The sequence below is a fragment of the Thunnus thynnus genome, chromosome 23 (assembly GCF_963924715.1).
Source record: "Thunnus thynnus chromosome 23, fThuThy2.1, whole genome shotgun sequence".
In the NCBI taxonomy this organism is placed as follows: domain Eukaryota; kingdom Metazoa; phylum Chordata; class Actinopteri; order Scombriformes; family Scombridae; genus Thunnus; species Thunnus thynnus.
Window position 1 is genome coordinate 25516474 of NC_089539.1, and position 20643 is coordinate 25537116.

At 37.2% G+C, this 20643-nt stretch overlaps 1 protein-coding gene and 1 long non-coding RNA gene across 3 annotated transcripts in view; one reads left to right on the forward strand and one right to left on the reverse strand.

Moving 5' to 3' along the window:
- tbk1 (TANK-binding kinase 1) overlaps nucleotides 1-16131 on the forward strand; it is a 20507-nt gene extending 4376 nt beyond the window's left edge. The window contains exons 4-21 of the mRNA XM_067581081.1: nucleotides 1661-1790; nucleotides 1958-2139; nucleotides 3586-3746; nucleotides 3846-3956; nucleotides 4507-4686; nucleotides 4812-5008; nucleotides 5104-5162; nucleotides 5368-5459; nucleotides 7067-7168; nucleotides 7277-7355; nucleotides 7546-7667; nucleotides 8589-8665; nucleotides 10284-10323; nucleotides 10433-10534; nucleotides 10708-10804; nucleotides 11341-11441; nucleotides 12522-12593; nucleotides 14294-16131. Coding sequence (XP_067437182.1) covers nucleotides 1661-1790; nucleotides 1958-2139; nucleotides 3586-3746; nucleotides 3846-3956; nucleotides 4507-4686; nucleotides 4812-5008; nucleotides 5104-5162; nucleotides 5368-5459; nucleotides 7067-7168; nucleotides 7277-7355; nucleotides 7546-7667; nucleotides 8589-8665; nucleotides 10284-10323; nucleotides 10433-10534; nucleotides 10708-10804; nucleotides 11341-11441; nucleotides 12522-12593; nucleotides 14294-14333 — 1944 coding nt within the window. The 3' untranslated portion in view covers nucleotides 14334-16131. The remainder of the gene's footprint in view (nucleotides 1-1660; nucleotides 1791-1957; nucleotides 2140-3585; nucleotides 3747-3845; nucleotides 3957-4506; nucleotides 4687-4811; nucleotides 5009-5103; nucleotides 5163-5367; nucleotides 5460-7066; nucleotides 7169-7276; nucleotides 7356-7545; nucleotides 7668-8588; nucleotides 8666-10283; nucleotides 10324-10432; nucleotides 10535-10707; nucleotides 10805-11340; nucleotides 11442-12521; nucleotides 12594-14293) is intronic.
- LOC137175475 (uncharacterized) lies at nucleotides 11405-20588 on the reverse strand. 2 transcript variants are annotated; one of them, XR_010925621.1, is made up of 6 exons: nucleotides 20525-20588; nucleotides 18251-18336; nucleotides 17965-18128; nucleotides 16244-16338; nucleotides 11863-12012; nucleotides 11405-11486 (listed from the first exon to the last, which is right to left on the reverse strand). It is a non-coding gene; the product is annotated as an uncharacterized lncRNA (long non-coding RNA). The 2 variants fall into 2 exon arrangements; XR_010925620.1 differs by having other exon boundaries at nucleotides 17965-18336.
- Between the last annotated feature and the right edge of the window lie 55 nt (nucleotides 20589-20643).

Genomic DNA, 20643 nt, shown 5'->3' on the forward strand with positions numbered 1-20643 from the left:
GACCAGTTCCCAGTGTTTCCAGTGTTTCCAGTGTTCCCGGTGTATTAAACCAGCAGTCAGGTGTCTGTAATCATTCCTCCTGTTCATACTGGATATTAAAAGATCCTTCAAATGTGCTTTCAATGTATTTCATGTGTGTGTGAAGCCATAAACCAGGCAATCCTCTAACTGGCACACACACATTTATACTTGTGAGGACTCCCATTGGTAAAATACATTTCCCACCCTCTAAACATGAACCTAATCTTAAACTTAAAGCTGCTATAATCAATAATTTTATAGTAATGATGGATCAAATGACGACACACCTCATCTCACTCTGCTATTTACTTTTACAGTGAGTTTCAGCTCATTGTTTAGCTGCAACTTTACTGTTTTGCAACTGCGAAAAAAATGCATTTAAAAGTCTGTGTGAAGCTTCTATTCAGCTTCAGCAGTCTGAGTTAGTCATACCAAGTGGATATCTGACACATTTACAGTCTTTTTAGCATCAAATTCCCTCTTTGTGTTTCCTCGGACAGTGTTTCCCTGTTGAGCTGCAGGTGGAAGTATAGTAACAAAAAGAGGAACTTTGGCACTAAAAAGACTGTAACGTTGAAAGATATCTACTTGATTTGACTCATTTGGACGCTGAAGCTTCATATTAGCTTCAGATAAACTTTGAAATACATTGTAAGGTCATTATGAAGGGACAGGAGGAACGATTACAGCAAGATAAACACTGACGGACCTGATAAACTCTGAACGTTAGCAGCTCTGTGAACTTTATTTACTTTATTTACTTTAAAACTCATCAGTTAGTTTTTTCATCCTTGTTAAACAATAAATCATGAATTTAACCTTTTTGTGATGTTTTACATGTTATGCGACACAAGAACTACGTTTCTTTATTTACACGTCTTATGTGAACACGCGTCATCAGCTGGTCAGGCATATGGAAGCTCAAAGATGGCAGAATAATTTAATTATTTTAGTTTTTATAAGCAACTTAATATTTAACTTTGAAATTTAATCACTGACAGTAATTCTGAAGATTTTCATTATTGATTAATCTGTCGATTATTTTCTTGATCAGTCGATTATTCAGTTTACTGTCATAGAAACTAAAGAAACCAGGAAATATTCACGTTTAAGAAGCTGAATCAGAGAATTTGGGCTTTTTTGTTAGTTTTCATCTTTTCAATTTCAAGTTTTGTAATTTCAGAAACTTTCTTTTTCTTCGTCTTTTTTTGAGTTTTACAAAGTTGAATCAAGAGTTTTGTTTCTTGGATGATACGACAGCAGATCGACACCCGACAGGTCGATTTCTTTCAGTTTTGATTGATCGTCGTGGTAACTGATGTCTCAACTTTTCATCTCTTCTTTTAGTCTCTTAATTAGAGATCCTGAGTCGAACTTCAGATCTGAAAATTTGGGGCAGCAGGTTTGTCGTCTGACTTAATCTGACTCTTTGGTTTTTTTGGCCGTTTACCTGCAGAACCAACAACATTCCCATCAGCCTCAGCTGTACTCTGCGTTTAGTGCTAATTAGCAAATATTAGCTTGAATATTTTAGTAAATGTAACGTGTTGTTTGCTCCTTTTGTGGTTATCTTTGTGGAGCAGAGATGTTGTTATGAAGCCTCAGCAGAGTGTGAAGATGTTTCTCCTCTTCCTCTCAGTCCAACACCCGTCATAAGGTCCTGGTGATGGAGTATTGTCCCTGCGGAAGCCTCTACACGGTTTTAGAGGAGTCGTCCAACGCCTACGGACTCCCCGAGGACGAGTTCCTCATAGTCCTGCACGATGTGGGTGAGGAACAGCTACCACCTTTTAAAAAAAACAACCTCAAGATCCTCAAGTTTGGTTGCATCAAATATCTGGTTTTAATTGTTATTCTCTAATTAATTATCTTTGCTTCTACTTCAACGTTTTTTTAATAACTTTTTTGGGATATATATGTGTGTGAAACACTTCAGTGGCAGGTATGAACCACCTGAGAGAGTACGGCATCGTCCATCGAGACATCAAACCGGGAAACATCATGCGGGTGATCGGAGAGGACGGACGCTCCGTCTACAAGCTGACGGACTTCGGAGCCGCCAGAGAGCTGGAGGACGACGAGCAGTTCGTGTCTCTGTACGGCACCGAGGAATATCTGGTGAGGAGACGAAATAAAGCGACTTCAGTTATTAGTTTCATGTTTGGACGACTTTCTGTTTTACTTTCCAGTTTCTGGCTGCGCTGCAGGATTTCATTGTCTAGTTTTATGCTGAATGTCTTGTGTGTTTTTCTTTTAACATCTTGGAACCATGTTGGGAAAAAGACACACAGATTTAAGGGCCATTAATACATAAAGTAAAAAATAAACCTGCAGAAAATGTTAAAAACTTGTCAAAGAATAGTTTTGTTTGAATAAAATTCAGATACAAGAAGAAGAAGAAATAGGAGCTGAAATTATATCTCAGATTAATACTGGAGTCAATCTGCTGCTGATGAAATTATGAAGTTCCTGTTTCTGTTCAGAAGCTGCTGGTGTCGATTCTTCCTGTTCTGATTGGTTCAGAGGTTTTACAGCTAAACGTAGAAACAAGCTGCAGGTGATGCTAAATAATATTATTGTGTGTTAATTAAATGCAGCTTGTTGACGACGTCGACGCGTCCAGATGAGAGAAAATGAGAGATGTGATAAAATCGTATTTTGATGTGGAGGTTATTATATTTTATTTAAATTGTGGTGATGGTAGAGCTTTCAATCAATTTAAAAAAGATCAACTAATTGTTTGCACAGTTTGCTGTGTTTAATCACTATTAATCAGCTTGTAATAATCACAGAATTAATGTAGAATCAACATCAAGGAAGTAAATCAAATATTATTGTTTAAAAGCATCTTTTTAACTTTGAACTACAGATTCCCAATAAAACCATCAAGCCCATTAAAATTCATCAATATCATCTTAGAAGGCAATAATTTCTATCTATGTATTAATATAAATGATCATTAACAACAATAAATTGTTCAAGAGCCAGTTGAATTAAACAAGATTCACAATAATCCTGCAAATATGAAAGAAGAAGAAGAAGGAAAGATTGAAATGAAGACAGTTGATTAATCCTCGTTAAGATTTAATTGAACTTCCTGTGACGTCATGGTTGATACCAGCTGATCCTCCGGGTCGTTTAGTTCATTATGACATCAGGACCTTCGTTAGCTTTCAGACTGAGCTCACTACAGTAATATGTTAATTAAATATTTCAGATTAATTTAAATATTAATGTGTTTAGTTTGTATGTTGAACGTCTTGTTTTCACTTGTGATTGTTTGTTTTTGTGTCTGTAATCCATAAATAATTCATACGATAATTCTCGTGATATACTAATAATGTCAGTTATTGCCCTAAACACACGTTCACATGAGTCTGTTACTGTTATTGTGACATTTAATGTTCCCTAAACCTCCACTTCCTCCAGTTTACCGTCAACGTTTTAAAACTCTTCAACTATTAAAAAGTGAACTGAGAGGACATTTGAGGAAACGTTTGTCTCTCGGTGTGAAAGTGTCCACCCGTGAAGCAGAGTCACTCTTCTTCGTGTGTTTTCCTGCAGCATCCCGACATGTACGAGCGCGCCGTGTTGAGGAAGGACCACCAGAAGAAATACGGCGCCACGGTGGATCTGTGGAGCATCGGCGTCACGTTCTACCACGCCGCCACCGGCAGCCTCCCCTTCAGACCGTTCGAAGGGCCGCGCAGGAACAAGGAAGTCATGTGAGAGAAGCTTGTGTGTTGTGAAGCTTAGCGGCGTTCTGAGGAGATCGATCCTCCGACCTGACGTTAACCTGACCGAGACGCTTGTTCCTCTTTCAGGTATAAAATCATCACAGAGAAGCCGTCGGGGACGATCTCAGGTCACCAGAAGTGTGAGAACGGGAAGATCGAGTGGAGCACAGAGATGCCGGTTTCCTGCAGCCTGTCCAAGTATGACTCACCTCCAGCTGACTGCTGCACTTCAGCATGTTAGAAACACACTGCAGAGCTTTGTCTGGCTGCAACTAATCATTATTTCCTCTATAAAATATCAGGAAACAGTTATAATTTCTTATAGTCTAAATGTCTTGTCAGTCCAAAGTCCAAATATATTCAGTTTGACACAGAAAAGCTTCAAATTGTCACATTTGAGAAGCAAATTTTTGTGCATTTTTGCTTAAAAAATGACGATTATTTTATTACCAAAACAGCAGCCGAGTAATTTAGTGTGTTTACATTCAGAGCTTCACTCAGATGTGTTTTTGTTGTTTAATGTCTTTTAAGTTCAGAAAAATGTTGCCGTTTATTTTCATTTAACAGGATTCAGAGTCCTAAACATGATCTCTCTTTTTACTTTATTCAACTGTTATCTGAAGTCATTTTTGAGGTTGTAAACGTCATAATAATAAAATAAATCTATAGTAAAGCTAAGAACAAATATAATTAAATCAGTATCGGATCCATATACCTGTCAGTGCAGCTGTGTTACTTCCTGTTTCAGGGGTCTCCAGAGCCTCCTGACTCCGGTGCTCGCCAACATCCTGGAGGCCGACCAGGAGAAGTGTTGGGGCTTCGACCAGTTCTTCGCCGAGACCAACGACATCCTGCACCGCACCGTCGTCTACGTGTTCAGCCTGCAGCAGGCCACGCTGCACCACGTCTACATCCACGAGTACAACACGTAAGCGCCGCGCCTCGTCCTCCTCTTCTCCTTCCTCTGGTTCCAGCTTCTTAAATTAATATTTACTGGTTTCTTTAGTTTCTATGACAGTAAACTGAAGATCGACGTTCTTCTTGCGTCCACAGGGCGGCGCTGTTCCAGGAGCTGCTGTCCCGCAGGACCAGCATCCCGCTGCACAACCAGGAGCTGCTGTATGAGGGCCGCCGCCTGGTCCTCGACCCCAACCGCCAGGCCAAGACCTTCCCCAAGACCTCCAGAGACAACCCCATCATGCTGGTCAGCCGCGAGTCCGTCGCCACGGTCGGACTGATCTTTGAAGACCGTACGTCGTGCAGCTCAGTGATTTAAAAACACATAAAACAGCCTGAACACGTTGACGTTTCAATGTGATGCACATTTTTGTTTTTGTCTTCACAGCCAGTCCTCCTAAAGTCCAGCCTCGCTACGACCTCGACCTGGACGCCAGCTACGCAAAGGTAAAAACAGACGCCAAGTCTCATAACAGGAGAACTTTATGTAGACAGTTGGGGTTTCATTTTAATAAAGTTACACACATAGATAATGAAAGTAGTCGTTAGTTGCTGCTCTAAGATGTAGTTTAGTTGTGAGGATGATGAGAAACTGTCATATTTATTAACGTCTGACTCTCCTGTTGTTGTTGTTGTTGTTGTTATTGTTCAGACTTTTGCAGGTGACGTGGGACATTTGTGGAAAACGTCAGAGTCTCTGCTGGTTTATCAGGAACTGGTGCGAAAAGGAGTTCGTGGTTTAATGTGAGTTGACATCAGACGCTCTGAGTGTTTGTTAACGAGGTGAAAAGTGAATAAAAAACGATCCTGCAGGCAGAAGCTCGAATGACTCAGAGAGCAGATCTGTTCGGATGTGGTTCACTTCCTGTTTGTCTCCAGTTATATAAACATCGTTTTTCCTTTTCACTGACTGGAAGGAAAAATCCTGAAGCCAAACAAAATGATGAATTATTTAGGATAAAGTATCCTGCTTGTCCTCTTTTGCACTTTAACTTCATCATGTTTTCAGTGACTAAACATTTTAACTTTTCACACAAGCATTTGTACATCTTCAGTCCTAGTTAGTGTATATAATTAACCTTTAATTGAATTTGTTTCTTTGACCTTTTTTACCTCTTTGTTTTTGTATTTTGATTAATTTAACTCTGTAAAGTTTTCCTCCGTACGGTGGCCATTTTAGGACATTTCAGACTCAGCGCTACACTGAACTTTGAGCTTTAGATTCATGTTAGCATGTCGACAAACATCTGATGCTGACAAACTGATATTTATCACACAATATTATATCTGTTGTCATGTTAATTTTATTTATTCAGCCCAAAATCACAAATATGCCTCAAAGAGCTCTACTGCTGCATGTTAGCATGTTGAGGTAACAGTTAGCATTCATTTAGCGTCCAACTCAGTTTCACTGCTGCGTGTTGTACAGTGTATTATATGTAACATATATACAGGTTCATTTAAAATAAATACATTTAAATAAGTGTTTGAAACGTAACTTAATCACACCGAATGATGAACTGAGTCACTGCTACTCTGCTAAGCTAGGCTACGTTTAGCTGTTTATGTAGCTACGTCCTGTAAAAGAAAACTGAATAACAGGTTATCATTTGATGTATTTCTTCAATATATCATACATGTTTCAGACAGTGTTTAAGTTCAGTTTAGTGTTAGTTTGTGTGTTCTGTGTCTATTCTAAACTTAGTTCTTTGCTGTGTAAGATGAGGCAGTTGTGTGTCTAACAGTTAAGTTTATTCTGTTATACCTTTACCTGAGCCAGTGATGAGATAAACTGTAGTTATGTAGATGTTTATGTGTAAAACTGATCAGCTTTAGAGGATAGTGTGGTTTGTCCTTAATTTAATATAGTAGTAATGTTATTTTGTGATGCTACTTGGTGCTTATGTACTGTCATATATGGTCGTGAAGAAAGTCTGTTCCTAGGTTAGCTGAACTTTTGACTTATGTTTCTATCTGAGGGTTGCTGACCTGTAAGGTTAGTAAACAGATGTCTTAAATTCTGTACGAGCAGTATTTAAGGGACTGGTTAACCTTTCAGACAAAGAAAAGATAGCTAGGTGGTATCTTTGTCTCCAGAACTATGATGCTTTATACTTCTGATTGTATTATTTGATTACACTATTTCATAACCTGACAATGCTCTCTTTGTGTGTTTATTGAGTGATCAGAAATTTCCCATTACAGTCCTTATTTATGTTGGAACTGAATCAAGATGTTCGTTCATTAAAATAAATTTTTTTTTTTTACAGGATTCACAGGTTAAGAACTGTGCCTTTTGGTTTTGTGTGTTTGTGTTAATGTGTTAATGATCGTGTCTGTGTATTGATCAGTGAGCTGATGAAGGAGGACTACAGCGAGATTCTGCACAAGAAGTCAGAGGTTTTCCATCTGTGTAACTACTGCACACAGATCCTGGAGAAAACCGAACAGCTGTGAGTCGCTCACACACACACACACGAACCCACAACAACAACATCACCATCACAGTGTGAAGCAGAGACTGATATCACATGACTGATGTCACATGATCTCCTGTGCAGGTTCGAGGTGCTGATGCAGGCGAACATGCTGTCGTCAGAATACGACGAGATCTCAGACATGCACAAGAAAGTTCTCAGAGTGAGTCCGTGTTCATCTGTTTACAGTAGAGCTGCATCGACTAGTCAATTAATCAATCAGCAACTATTCACATAATTGATTTGAGTCATTTTTTTAAAGAAAAAGTCCAAATTCTCTGATTGCAGCCTCTTAAATGTGGATATTTTCTGGTTTCTTCAGTCATCTTGGAGTCTTGTGTGTTTCTGTGCAGATCTCCGGCTCGTTGGAGCCCATAGAACGAACAACACAAGACATCAAGAGTAAATTTCTTCCCGGAAACCTGCTGACTGACGGCTGGACGCAGCAAGTGGGAACTCACCCCGAGGACAGGAAGTAAGACTGTGTGTGTGTGTGTTTACACGAAGGCAGCAGCAGTATTTCCATGTGATGCTACTTTCTACATTTCAGAGGGAAATATTGTACTTTCTACTCCACTACATTTATTTGACAGCTTTAGTTACTTTTCAGATGAAGATTTGACACAATGGATAATATAACAAGCTTTTAAAATACAACACATTGTTAAAGATGAAACCAGTGGTTTCCAACCTTTTTGTCTTTTGACGTCTTACAAAAAGCAGTGTGTAGTCGGGGTCACATTTCACATGTCTATGAGTTGTTAACAGCTCCACCAAATAGTGATTTTTCCCTCTAAACTTCTCACATGCTTTCATTTCAATAAATGTTCAAATGATCCAATATTTCAGCAAAAATCAAAGATTAGAGACAAAGAACTTTGTTTTTTCTTCTTTCCTCTCCCATTAATCATCTCACCACCCCTCAGATTTATCTGCTGACCCTTTGGAGGGGCCCGACCCCTAGGTTGGGAACCACTGGACTAAACTAGCTAACTGTATATAAAGTAGTGTAAACTAGCTCCACCTCCAGCAGCTACAACAGTAACATGCTGCTCTAACACTGATGCTTCACTATTAATAATCTAATGATGTCATATATAATAATATATCAGTCAGAGGGACCAAACCACTACTTTTACTGCAATACTTTAACTACATCAAGCTCATAATACTTATGTACTTTTACTGCAATACTTTAACTACATCAAGCTCATAATACTTATGTACTTTTACTGCAATACTTTAACTACATCAAGCTCATAATACTTATGTACTTTTACTGTAGGAGGGTTTTTCTTGCAGGACTTTTACTTGTAATGGAGTATTTTTTTACTAACAGTAATGTGATGCGTTTATGTGATGATCAGTGTTTCACCATCAGTTTCTCTCTCTGCAGTGTGGAGAAAATCAAAGTGCTGCTGGACGCCATCACAGCGATCTACCAGCAGTTCAAGAAGGACAAAGCAGAGCGACGTGAGTTGATGAACAAAATATAGTATGTTAGAGGAGAAATAAGCACAGAGATGCAGCTTCAACCAGGAGTTATTTTATTCACTATTATCATTAATTTATTTATTAAATAACCAAAATCATTGTCTGGTATGTTCTCAGGTGGGACACCAAGAATAAAAAGTGCTGCATTCAGAGTCAAAGTGAAACCCAAAATGTTGCCGACACAAAAGTTTGAACTCGGACTGAACAATTAATTGAAATTTTATCATTACAATATGGCCGACTGCAATTTTCAAATGACAGGAGGCACAATGTTTGTTAGAGGCGACTTACACGTCATAATCATTTTAATATGTTTTCAATGATAATGAGAATAATGATGTAAGAACGATCTTTCCCTCTAATATCACATCATAGTTGCAACTCAATAACAGCAACTACAGCTGTGAACAGACGATAGATATCCTCCTCATGGAGCCGATCAATCACACAGATATCTCTGAATGTCTGATATGAACAGCAGGCTGTATTAGATCTCGTCCATATAAACAGTAACGACAGCAGCAGCTTCAGGACGTCTTCATTCATTCATGATGAACTCTGCTCATAAACACACAGTTTTATTGATGAATCTGCAGAGTTTTATGCGTCTGGCTCCTGGAGTTTCTGAAGATAATGTTGTAAAAACATAAACAAAAGTTGTGTTAAATTCTTTATAAAGTTGAATATGTTGATCTATCTAGGGATGCACGATATTATCAGCACGTCATCGGTATCGGCTGAAATGAACATTTTCTGTTGATTATGAGAGGCCGATATGTCGCCTTCTCCTCCGCCGCCTGACTGTGTTTCCCTCCGCGGACTGTTTCATCCTGACGGTCCCGGTGTTTCCTCCGCAGGCTGCACTTCACTCAGCTGCCCGTCAGACCCGCTGCTGCTAGCGGAGGCTAGCTGGCTGTGCTTCCCTCCGGTCATGCTGCGGCTAACGCTCCGCTAGCCTCTAAGCTAACGTTAGCCTCTCGGCTCTCCGTGTGGATTCAACCGGAGCACCGAGCCCCGGTTTGTTGTTCAGGTTAAAGTGGGAAGAAGCAGCTGAGTGAAGTGGAGCCTGCGGAGGAAACACCGGGACCGTCAGGGTGAAACAGTCCGTGGAGGAGCTGACAGGATGTACCACTCTGTTTGGGGGGGAAAAAAAACTTCTTTTTGGTTTATAACGGCGGTTGTCAACCAGCGTATTAGGTGCATTAGCGCCACCTTCTGGTCCGGAGTGTGGACCAGAGATTAAATCCTACACATTAATCCTGTCTGTCTAATAAACTCAATGAAAACTCTACTGCTGCTCCCACTTGGCAGCTTCATTACAGTTTTAATGCTGAGCTCCTGAACTCCAGTCTTCCTCAGTTCTTCCTTCATATATTGTCTTTCTTGATCATGTTTAGTATAATCTATGCTTGCATGTATAATAGTCTCCTCAACCAGCTGGAATAAATATGTGCATATATCAGCATATCGGATATCAGCAAAAAACCCAATATGGTGCATCCCTACTTCTATCTAATAGATTTAATGTTTATTTATTTCATTCTAGTAGTTGTTAGTTTTTCATGAATGAAACTAATCTCTGATGTTCTGTGTTCAGGTCTGCCGTACAACGAGGAGCAGATCCACAAGTTTGACAAGTACGTTCAGATTGTTTTCAGCAGATATCAGTGAGTCTGATCTGTCAGGTTTGACCCTCAGTAACCTGCGTTTTTTTGTTTGTTTGTTTGTTTGTTGTTGCTCTGACAGACAGAAGCTGGTCCTTCATGCCAGTAAAGCCAGATCTTTGTTCACAGAGGAGTGCGCCATGAAATACCGTCTCTTCATCTCCAAGAGCGAGGAGTGGATGAGGTAACAGGAAGTGTTGATCAGGAAGTGTTCGCTGATAAACCTCTCGGTTGCTTAGCGACCGTGTGAACAGTGAACAGTGTGTTGAAGCATCGTGTGTGTGTGTGTGTGTGTGTGTGTGTGTGTGTGTGTGTGTGTGTGTGTGTGTGTGTGTGTGTGTGTGTGTGTGTTTGCAGGAAGGTTCATCACGTGAGGAAGCAGCTGCTCAGTCTCTCCGGTCAGCTGATCAACATCGAGAAGGAGGTGACGATGCTGATGGAGCGAGCCATCAAGGTAAACAACAACAAACATACACAACAAACCTCCAACATTCATTTTATCGTTTTGTTTTGTATTTATTGCAGCAGATAAAGCTGAAAGTTCAAAGATTTAACAGTAACGTGTATTTACTACATGATAGAAATGTAGTTTTAAAGTTTTACAGTTCTTGAATCTTTCTGCTGGATCAGGATCATCCTGAGTATCAAAGGTTTCTTCATCCTACTAAAAGGTTTGATCCAGATCAAAACCAAGACCGGATTAAATGAACTAATCCGTTTCCACAATCCTTTTTTTTTTCTTTTGAACAAGATTTGATCCAATCTGACAGCTGAACAGCTGATTGATCAGAACCAGATGCTGTTCCAGGACTGACCTGTAGGAGGTGCTGCTGGTCCTGGATCAGCTGGTCCTGGTTCAGCTGGTCCTGGATCAGCTGGTCCTGGTTCAGCTGGTCCTGGTTCAGCTGGTCCTGGTTCAGCTAGTCATGGTTCAGCTGGTCCTGGATCAGCTGAAGTTTTGTTGTTGCTAATTAGAAACTGTGCTTCCAGCTGCAGGAACAGCTGCCTCAGAAGGTTCTTCCTCTGGTGTCGAGCGGGATGAAACCTCAGGCCTACCTGAGTCAGAACACGCTGGTGGAGATGACGCTGGGGTAAGACTCCTCTTCATCATCATCATCATCATCAAACCTGCCAGACTGCTTTCAGAAAATTAAAAATAGATGTTTTACATAATTAAACACTATTAAATTAGATAAATGAACAGCTGAGTTTTATACAGTAAAAACTAAATGTACAGATGTGTATCTACAGCTGCTACTAACGATTATTTTCACTATCATTTAATTTGTCATGTCAAATTTATTTATACAGCACATTTCATACACTCAATGTGCTTAAAAACAAATAAAGATCATACATAACAAATATATTACAGTAACATTACATATATAAAATAAATAAGAAAAAGCAATAACAATAATAATACTGTTTCTAAAAAGAAGGTTTCACCCATAAACCAAACTAAAAGATGTTTTTAGTTTGCTGTTAAAGGAAGACACTGTTGTAACAGACCTGAGTAGGAGCATCATGGCTGAAGGCACCATGAGCTGCTGTAGTATTTATTCTAGGATGGTGAGGAGACCTTTTATTTGATGATCTCAGGGGTCCATCTGGTGTGTATTCAGAGAGCATGTCAACAGCGTAGGTGGGAGCCGTTCATAGCTTTAAAAACCATAAGAAGTATTTTAAAATCAATTCTTTGCTCTACTGGGAACCAGTGAAGAGATTAAAACAGGAGTGATGGTTAATACTGGCTGCAGCGTTCTGGAGTTTATGAAGCGTTTGCTTTGCCAGTCCCGCGTTACAACAGTCTAGTCGACTGGAAATTAATACGTGACGTCAATTAATCAATTAAAACAAATGTCTTGTTTTATCCACAACTCAAAGATCTTCAGTTTACTGTCACAGAGACTAAATAAACCAGTAAATATTCATATTTAACAAGCTGCAATCAGAGAAATTTAGTATCAACTGATGGATTAATTGTTGCAGCTTTAATAGATTTTCCTCTTAAAAAATGACTCAAAACTCGATTATCAGAGTAGTTGCTGATTAATTTAATAGTTAATGGTCACAGTTTCAAATGTTCAGACTTTAATGAGTGTCGACGTTACTCTGATGTTTGATTAATGAACGTCAACATGTTGTTGTTGTTGTTGTTGTTTTTCCAGGATGAAGAAACTGAAGGAGGAGATGGAGGGAGTGGTGAAAGAGCTGGCAGAGAACAACCACTTCTTAGAGAGGTTAGTGTGTGTTTTTACTGGAAACCAGTAGAAACCAGTCAGATCCATGTATGTTAGCTTAGCTTAGCTTAGCACAAACACTGGAAGCAGGGGGAAACTGTTAAAATATCACTGAATCCACATGACAAATAAAATGTAAATGTTACATTAAAGCAAACATTTTTAATTACTTTGATAAATTCATGAGGACGTTTTTAAGAGTGAAACACAAATAGCATTGATTCAACCAGACGGAAGAATTAATGGCTTTTCTTTAAGGTATAAATGGGCTAAATGAAGATATTTTAAAGGGTTTTCCTCATAATTTAAGGGACTTAACTCCTTTACAGCTGATCAAATATCAGCAAAGTGAATTTTCATGCTAATTGAAACATTTAAGCCATTAATTATTCATTTATAAATCTTAATTTGGGTTCAACCCTGTAACATTTACCTGGTAACAGTCATCAGTGAGTTTCCACCACAACTGAAAAATTAACTCATTTAAAGGTAAAAGTTCAGAGTAATTGATACATTTTATTAGACCTTAAATGTACAATATGGCGTCTCAATCAAAACAATAACAACAGACGGAGTGTGATGACGGTGTGAAGCAGCAAGGGATCATGGGAGTTGTTGTCTTCGTTGTTAAATAAGCAGCTTCAGCGGGATAGGATTACTCCAGTGTTCATTGTTCAGGATGTTTTTATCCGCAGAGGTCTCCTCCTCTCCAGAACAAACGGACCCGCAGATTAAAATCGTTAAAATACTAATTAAAGCTGTTTTACCTAAAAAAAAAAAAAAAATCAATATTTCTCTGACGATGTTTGGTGACCACCAGACTTCCTGGAGGGGCTGTTAGCCGAGCTGCTGCTAACGTTTGTCCAGTTTATTTCTCTGATAACTTAAGATCCAGACGTCCAATGACTAAAATCCTTCTTCCGGCTAAAAGATATAGTTAAAAACCACCTAAATTTATCATGAAAATGTGTCTTAAAACTGAATAAAAGTCCATTTATAACAGTTTGTGTGGAACAACCACAACGCCGATGTATTATCTTGTATGTGTGTAAGTTACTCTTTGGTAGACGCCATTGTAGCGGACAAACACAGCGCCGCCGTATGCATCTTGTGCGTGTTTACTCTTTGGTAGAGGAGGTATGACGCCATCGACAGGCGACCAAATGAAACGGTCCGTTACTTTGATTAAATTACAGATTTCTCTGAGTTTGAACATTGTTGGAAACATTTGGGATAATGTAAGAACACAACTCAACAACATATATAACATAGGTCTAGTTGTTTTTACACATTTTAATGTGGATTAATTACATATATCTTTTAACCGGAAGAAGGATTTTAGTTGGTTATTTAACAACAAAGACAACAACTCCCATGATCCCTTGCTACTTCACACCGTCATCACACTCCGTCTGTTGTTCTTGTTTTGATTGAGACGCCTAGCGGCTGAAATTACATATTGTGCGTTTAAGGGTAAATTAATTGTACTTTAGTGAAAAGTTCAGGACTTTTTTACTCTTGTTTGTCTGCACCTGTTCAATAAACATGTAAATCAGACTTGCAGTTGTTTGAAGGTGGATTAGTTTCTCCAGGCTGCTTCTAGTCTTTGTGCTAATCTAGCCGAGCGGCTAAAACAAGAAACCGCTCCTTTAAAGCGTTCAGAGGATGTGAAACGTTAACATGTGACGTCTCTCCTGCAGATTCGGCACGTTGACGCTGGACGGCGGTTTGAGGGGTTAAAGACGTCGACAGAATCGGAGACTTCTGAAGGTTTCTGGCTCGTTGTACATATTCTGTGTTTATCCTGTAAATATTGTCAGAATGTAAGATGGAGCTTTTTGTATGATTCTGTCAGTTGGACCTGTTAATGAACGCATTAGAAACAGCTTCAGACGCTTTAAACGCTTCAAGATATTTTTACCTGATGACCAGTGAAGGAACACAGAGCTGTGAGCAACAAGACTGCCTTAAAAAATACCTTAATTTAATCTTTAATATTCCCCGAAAACACAACACTTTCATCTACATCAAGGTCTAAACCCTTTAATTAACAAATTAAGTACATTTTAAAGGATACATGACTTCCCCCTTAATTGACATATTGATTTAAAAAATATAATATTTGACAAATCCGTTAATGGTGAGTTTAAGTTGTTATTAAGGTGAAGGGATTTTGGTTTAAACTACTGCAAAGTAATGATATTTTATCTTATTGTGATATTTAAAAGGTTTGTCCAGATAGTTTGTTATATTTGAAGAGGTTTTTAATGGATTGTCTGCAGGGATTAAAAAGTTTTTAAAGGTGTTCAAACTATTTAAAATCTACCAAATAACGTTACACGTGTCCATTAATTTTTACTTTAAAAATGATTTAAAAAATTGATACCAAATTCAGAGGTTCATCACAAATGCGGTTAAGTAATGGAGTAAAGATATAATACATAATATTATTAATGGATAATACAGAGTTTAAAGTTCTCAGGCTCATAAACTTTGTCTTTCTTTAATCCCTGATATGAAATGAAGGGTTTTAATGGGTTTTCTTAATGATTTAAAGGCTGAAAACTCATTCATCCCTTAGTTTTCTTCTTAATTGTAAATTAAGGGATGATTTATACATTATACAGGTCTATAAACCTCTGACCAGACCTTTCAACTATGCCTCAATATATTATAATTATTCAATTTACTAATTAATTAAACCCAAATTTGTGGTGAACTTCCTGGATTCTCACCTATATGGAAAACCTGAATCAACAATCAATTAACATATCAATTAATTTAACCAAAATGATTGAGAATGAGATTAGAGTGTTTGGTGTGTTTTCAGGGATAAATTAAGGATCATTAACGGGTATTTTAAGTGGTTGGACTGTAAAATATTTAGAGGTGTTTGATGGATTTTCAGCATGGATTTAAGTTGTTTTTTTTTAAAAGCATCAAAAACCCCTTAAAATTTAAAAAGTAACATCACAGGTACCACTTAATTTGTACCTTAAATTTAAATTAAATAAATGTTTCAGTTCATTTAAAATACATTTTAAGGATAAAACCTGCAGTGATGGCTTTCATGTTATTTAGTTAACCTTTAAAAATCCCTTAAATTGGCAGATAATCCATCAAAAATACCTTAATATGATACAATCCATTTCATTTTTCCATTAATTAATGCTCTAAAATGGCATTAAGGGCACCAGAAGTCACAGTTAATGGGTAAATTAATGGAAATTTAAAGTACAAAGTTAAGTGCTCATTACATTTGATTATTTAATGTTCTTGGAGACCTATCATGATAATAAACATCATCAGTTTTTTTTTTCTCTGTTTGCTCGTTATGTATTTTTTCTGGACAGTAAGTCAGAGTTCAGGCATTTGTAACATGCAGAAAGCCCCCCCCCTCCCTGTTTATGAATAAAGGATCTAAATAAATCAGCTCATCTTCATCTTTGTCTCGTTAGATGTTCTGTTCGGTCAGTAATCAGCATTCAAAATGATCAATGACTGTAGACTGTAAATAAATAAATACCTTATCAAAGATGCTGCTGCCTCAGTGTGTCACTGTTTAATGTGGTAAATAACCTAAAGGGTCAGTTGGTATCTGTCAAAGCCCTTAAAGTTTACTTCATCGTATGAAAACTGTGAATTTTTACCTTCAGTTGAGAAATACGGTCGTCGTCGTCGTCGTTGTGGACTGGAAAGTCGTTGTTGTGGACTGGAAAGTCATTGTTCGGTCACCAGTAACTTTCTGTGCAAGAAACCACAGAAGAAGACATTAAAGTTTATTCTTTGTACACTGGAGTGTCTGCATATCTATTCTGGTCTAAAATACAGAAAATCACTATTAGTTGTCCGATCCGGACAGAAAAAAGGTCACAAACTGCTTTTTACACATCAATACAAATTAACCGACGTAACTGTTGTGACAATGTTTACATCTTTGAAAATATCAATCAACAGATCAACAAATGTCTTATTTCATACTGTGCATTTAGTATTATATGATTTTGACAGACTATCATAGTTTTGAACACGAGTCCAAATTTTGACTTTTTGTTCAAAATTATGATTTTCTTATAAATTCAACATTTTGATTTAGTATCATAATTTTAACATAGTTTACCGATTTCTTAAATAAAGATGAGAGACAGAATTTCAACATACATTTAACTAAATATCTCATGTTTACGTTTTAAAAACAAATTAATATGTGTGCATAACAAATAAAAAAATAGTATCTTGTAACTTGACAAAGTATCTCGTATTATCAGACAATAATTTAAAATTATGAGATACCAAATTGAAATTATGACACAGTAAGTAAAAAATTTAACATAAACAAGATTACTAAATTGACATGACAAATGAAAAACACAAAATCAATCAAAAGGTTTTAATTCTGACATAAGTGTGTGTGTGTCTGTCATAGGCTACTTTTGGGGACAAATTTCAGACTAAAGACCAGTTAACTGGGGACAAAAGTCATGTTCCCAGTTGGGAAGCAGCTGGTTTTTGGGTCAGTGGTTTAACGTTAGGGTTAGGGTAAGTCTCCTGGAAATTAATGTAAATCTATGTAACGTCCCCAAAAGTGACCTAAGTAAACGTGTGTGTGCTCGTGTGAGAATATTTTTATTTTTATTATTCTAACTTTTCAGATTTTTTTTTTTTTTTTTGAAGCTGAAATGGGCTTCCATACATTTAGGGTTTCATCACCAATCACACTGACATGACAAATCAAAATTTGTAAAATTACATAATTTAAAATATTAAGTATTAAAAAGTATACTTTAGTATAGTATAGTATATTTTTACTTCCTCTGATAAATTATTTACAAAGATTATGAGATACTAAGTCAGTTTTGACTTTTTAAGTGAAATTAGTTTTGATTCATCTCATTTTGAATTAATAAATCAAAATTTCACAGTATCGTCACTTAAAAATACATAAAATATAAAGTACAAAAAAGTAAAAAATTTGTACTTAGTTGGATAAATTTAGGATTTACTCATTAAAGATTTTGCCATACTGAGTCAAAATTTTGACTTTATAAGTAAAATTAATTTTGACTCGTCTCATATGTAATGAAATTTAGTAATTTTGACATACAATGAGTATTTTTATTTTATCATTCCAAACCCTTCAGTCATTTTCTTTTTTTTTTTCTTGGCAATGATGGGCTTCCATACATTTAGGGTTATTATTACATGGTACTAATATGAATGTAATTCACACTGGAATACATCATTAAAAGCAGACTCACAGATGTTAAAGCAGGTTTGTGGTGAGTTTGTTGTAAAAAATAACAGTGTTTGTTGTCTCTTCTCTCAGCCACACTTCCCTCTCTCTCCTCCTCCGTCTCCCTCCCATCCTCACCATTGTTGGTTTCCCATAGCGACCGGCCTGTTGGAAAATCACTGTCTCCTCAGTGCTGTGGTTGCCATGGTGATATGCTGCGACAGCAAACCCCCGTCAGCATCAGACCAATAATTGTAGATGGACGGCATCATTTCCTTTTATAGAGCGGACGTGTTGCGGCCCTGCGCGGCGTTGAAGGTCGACGGGCAAAAATTAAATCATCTCACCAGCAGAGTCGCATGAAGGTGGACAAGATGGATGAATTATTATCAGCCTGTTAGTGAACAAAAACAAAGTGACTGACCTGTGATGACGTCATGATGATGATGAGGATGAAGATCTTAGTGAAGAGGGTCCTGAGATGATCTGGAGACGAGCACCCCGATGACCCTGACACAAAAAAACAATAAAAACGAGTTTTATGAACAGACTGTTTTTATAGATACTCAGAGCAGGACATGGACATCTGTAGCCTCTCTAGCGCCCCCATGAGGCTGAAACCAGCTGTGGAAAGTAACTCAGTACATAAACATAATATATACATAAATACAATGTTGAGATACTTTACTTCAGTATTTCTGTTTTAGTTTCAGAGGGAAATATTGAACTACATTTATTTCACATTTAAAGCTACTAACTGTATTTCAGATCAATATTTTATACATAAAACATCTGATCACTTTATAATATATAGATTATATTAGAATATAGATTAGTATTATTAATAATTGCACACTGCATATACTGCATACACATTTGCACATTCCTGGTCAATATTTTGTACATTTCATTTCATTCTCTTTAATTTAAACTTTAAACCTGTAGCAGCTCTTCTCACTATGTCAATATATTTTACATATGTTTTACTGTAAGTTTCTTTCTTTCTTTTTTAGATTATTTAGGATTAATTTTATGTATATTTTTGACTTGTATGTGCAAACCTACTTGGCAATAAAACCAGCCAACAGTACAATAAATAACAATATACTGTATAATAATAAATATAATGCTCTAAATGGCATCATTTTGCATAACAAGAACTTTTACTTTAATACTTTAACTTCATTTTGCTGCTAATACTTATGTACTTTAACTTCAGTCAGATTTTTTATGCAAGACCTTTTGTTTATAATGAAGTATTTCTACATTGTGGATTTAGTACTGTTATTTAAAGGACCAGTTTATAGGATTTAGTGGCGTCTAGTGGTGAGGTGGCGGATTGCAACTCCCCCCCCCCCCCGTATTTAATTCAACTAAATTAGTTGAACTAAATATGTAAAGTTTGTCCTGAAGGTGGCGCCAGAGAAAAGGTTGTGTTGTTATCTGAGTCAGACTCAGTTTGTCAGGCTCAGCTGGGCTTTTAGGTGACTGGTAGCGTTAGCATATAAAACGCTACCAGTTGTTATGTTGCATGCTAGCAGGTTAGCCTTCTTATGTTAGCATGTTGACGAGATGCTAATTATGATGAAAAAGAACCGAAACAAAATAAACTGAATAAACAAACAACTGCAACAAGATTGTAAAGAGGAAAGCTGATGTTACCCAAACAAACTGGGTTATCCTCTGTATGGTGGCCTTTTTGGGACATCTCAGACTCAGCCTGTCAGGCTCAGCTCTACTCTGTCAGACTTAACTTTAATCAGAATAAACTGGACTTTTGGACTTTTTGTTAGGCTCAGCTATACTGTAACATTACCATGTTAACATACCGGCAGTTAGCATGTTAACAATTACTGGAAAAGTAAAATACGTCGTAATGATGCAGCTTGTTATGCTGCGCTTTTAAAATGGCAGAAAACCAAATCACGTTTTCTGATTATTTTTGTGGCGTTTTTACACTTTTCAGAGTTATAAAATAATGTTGCATTGTGACATATGTTGTTGTTTTTGGATGGAAAACACTCACAAAGGAACAAACAGGAAAATCCTTCATTCAAACTAATGAACGAAAGCCAGATGTTCAATTTCTCACCGTAGCTCAGCTTTCTCCAGACTAAACTGGACTCAGAAATGTTAATATTAGCATGTTAGCATACCGACAGTTAGCATGTCGACAACAGGATGTTGCTGATGTTTAGCATTTAATTCAACAATGTGGTTAAAAAGACGACTCTGCTCAACATGTAAATTATATTATGGTAAATTATGTATCAGTAATTATGTTTTTAAAAATATTTTTTATTTTTAATTTCTTTTTTGTGAGTTATTTAGTCGGTTTTCTTTTTGTTTTTCTCTTCTTACAATTTTAATTTTTCCCCATTTATTATTATCATTATTATTATTATTTTATTTCATGATTCAGGAAAAAAAGCAGTAATAAACTAATGACAACTCAATGATTACTACAGCAGTGTGAGGACGGTCAGTACTGCTGACATTAATCCTTAGATAATAAAAATTCTGATTACAGTGTGAATAAAGGTAATTACATAGGGTTTTTTTTAAATGAGTCATTTGGACAACAGAAATTTGTAATATGATCTGATGTTATATTTTAGTACGATGTCTCATCACTTCTGGCACCAAAAATCAATATTTTTTTTTGGGGGGGGGGGGGCGCACTCTCTGCTCAGGGTACCTGAGACGTTCAGTCCGGCCCTGCTGGTCAGGACGAAAACATGCATCCTCCTCTTCATCAGCAGCTTCATCCTCCAGCAGCTCCGTGAGGACGGCAGACAGACAGACAGACAGACAGAG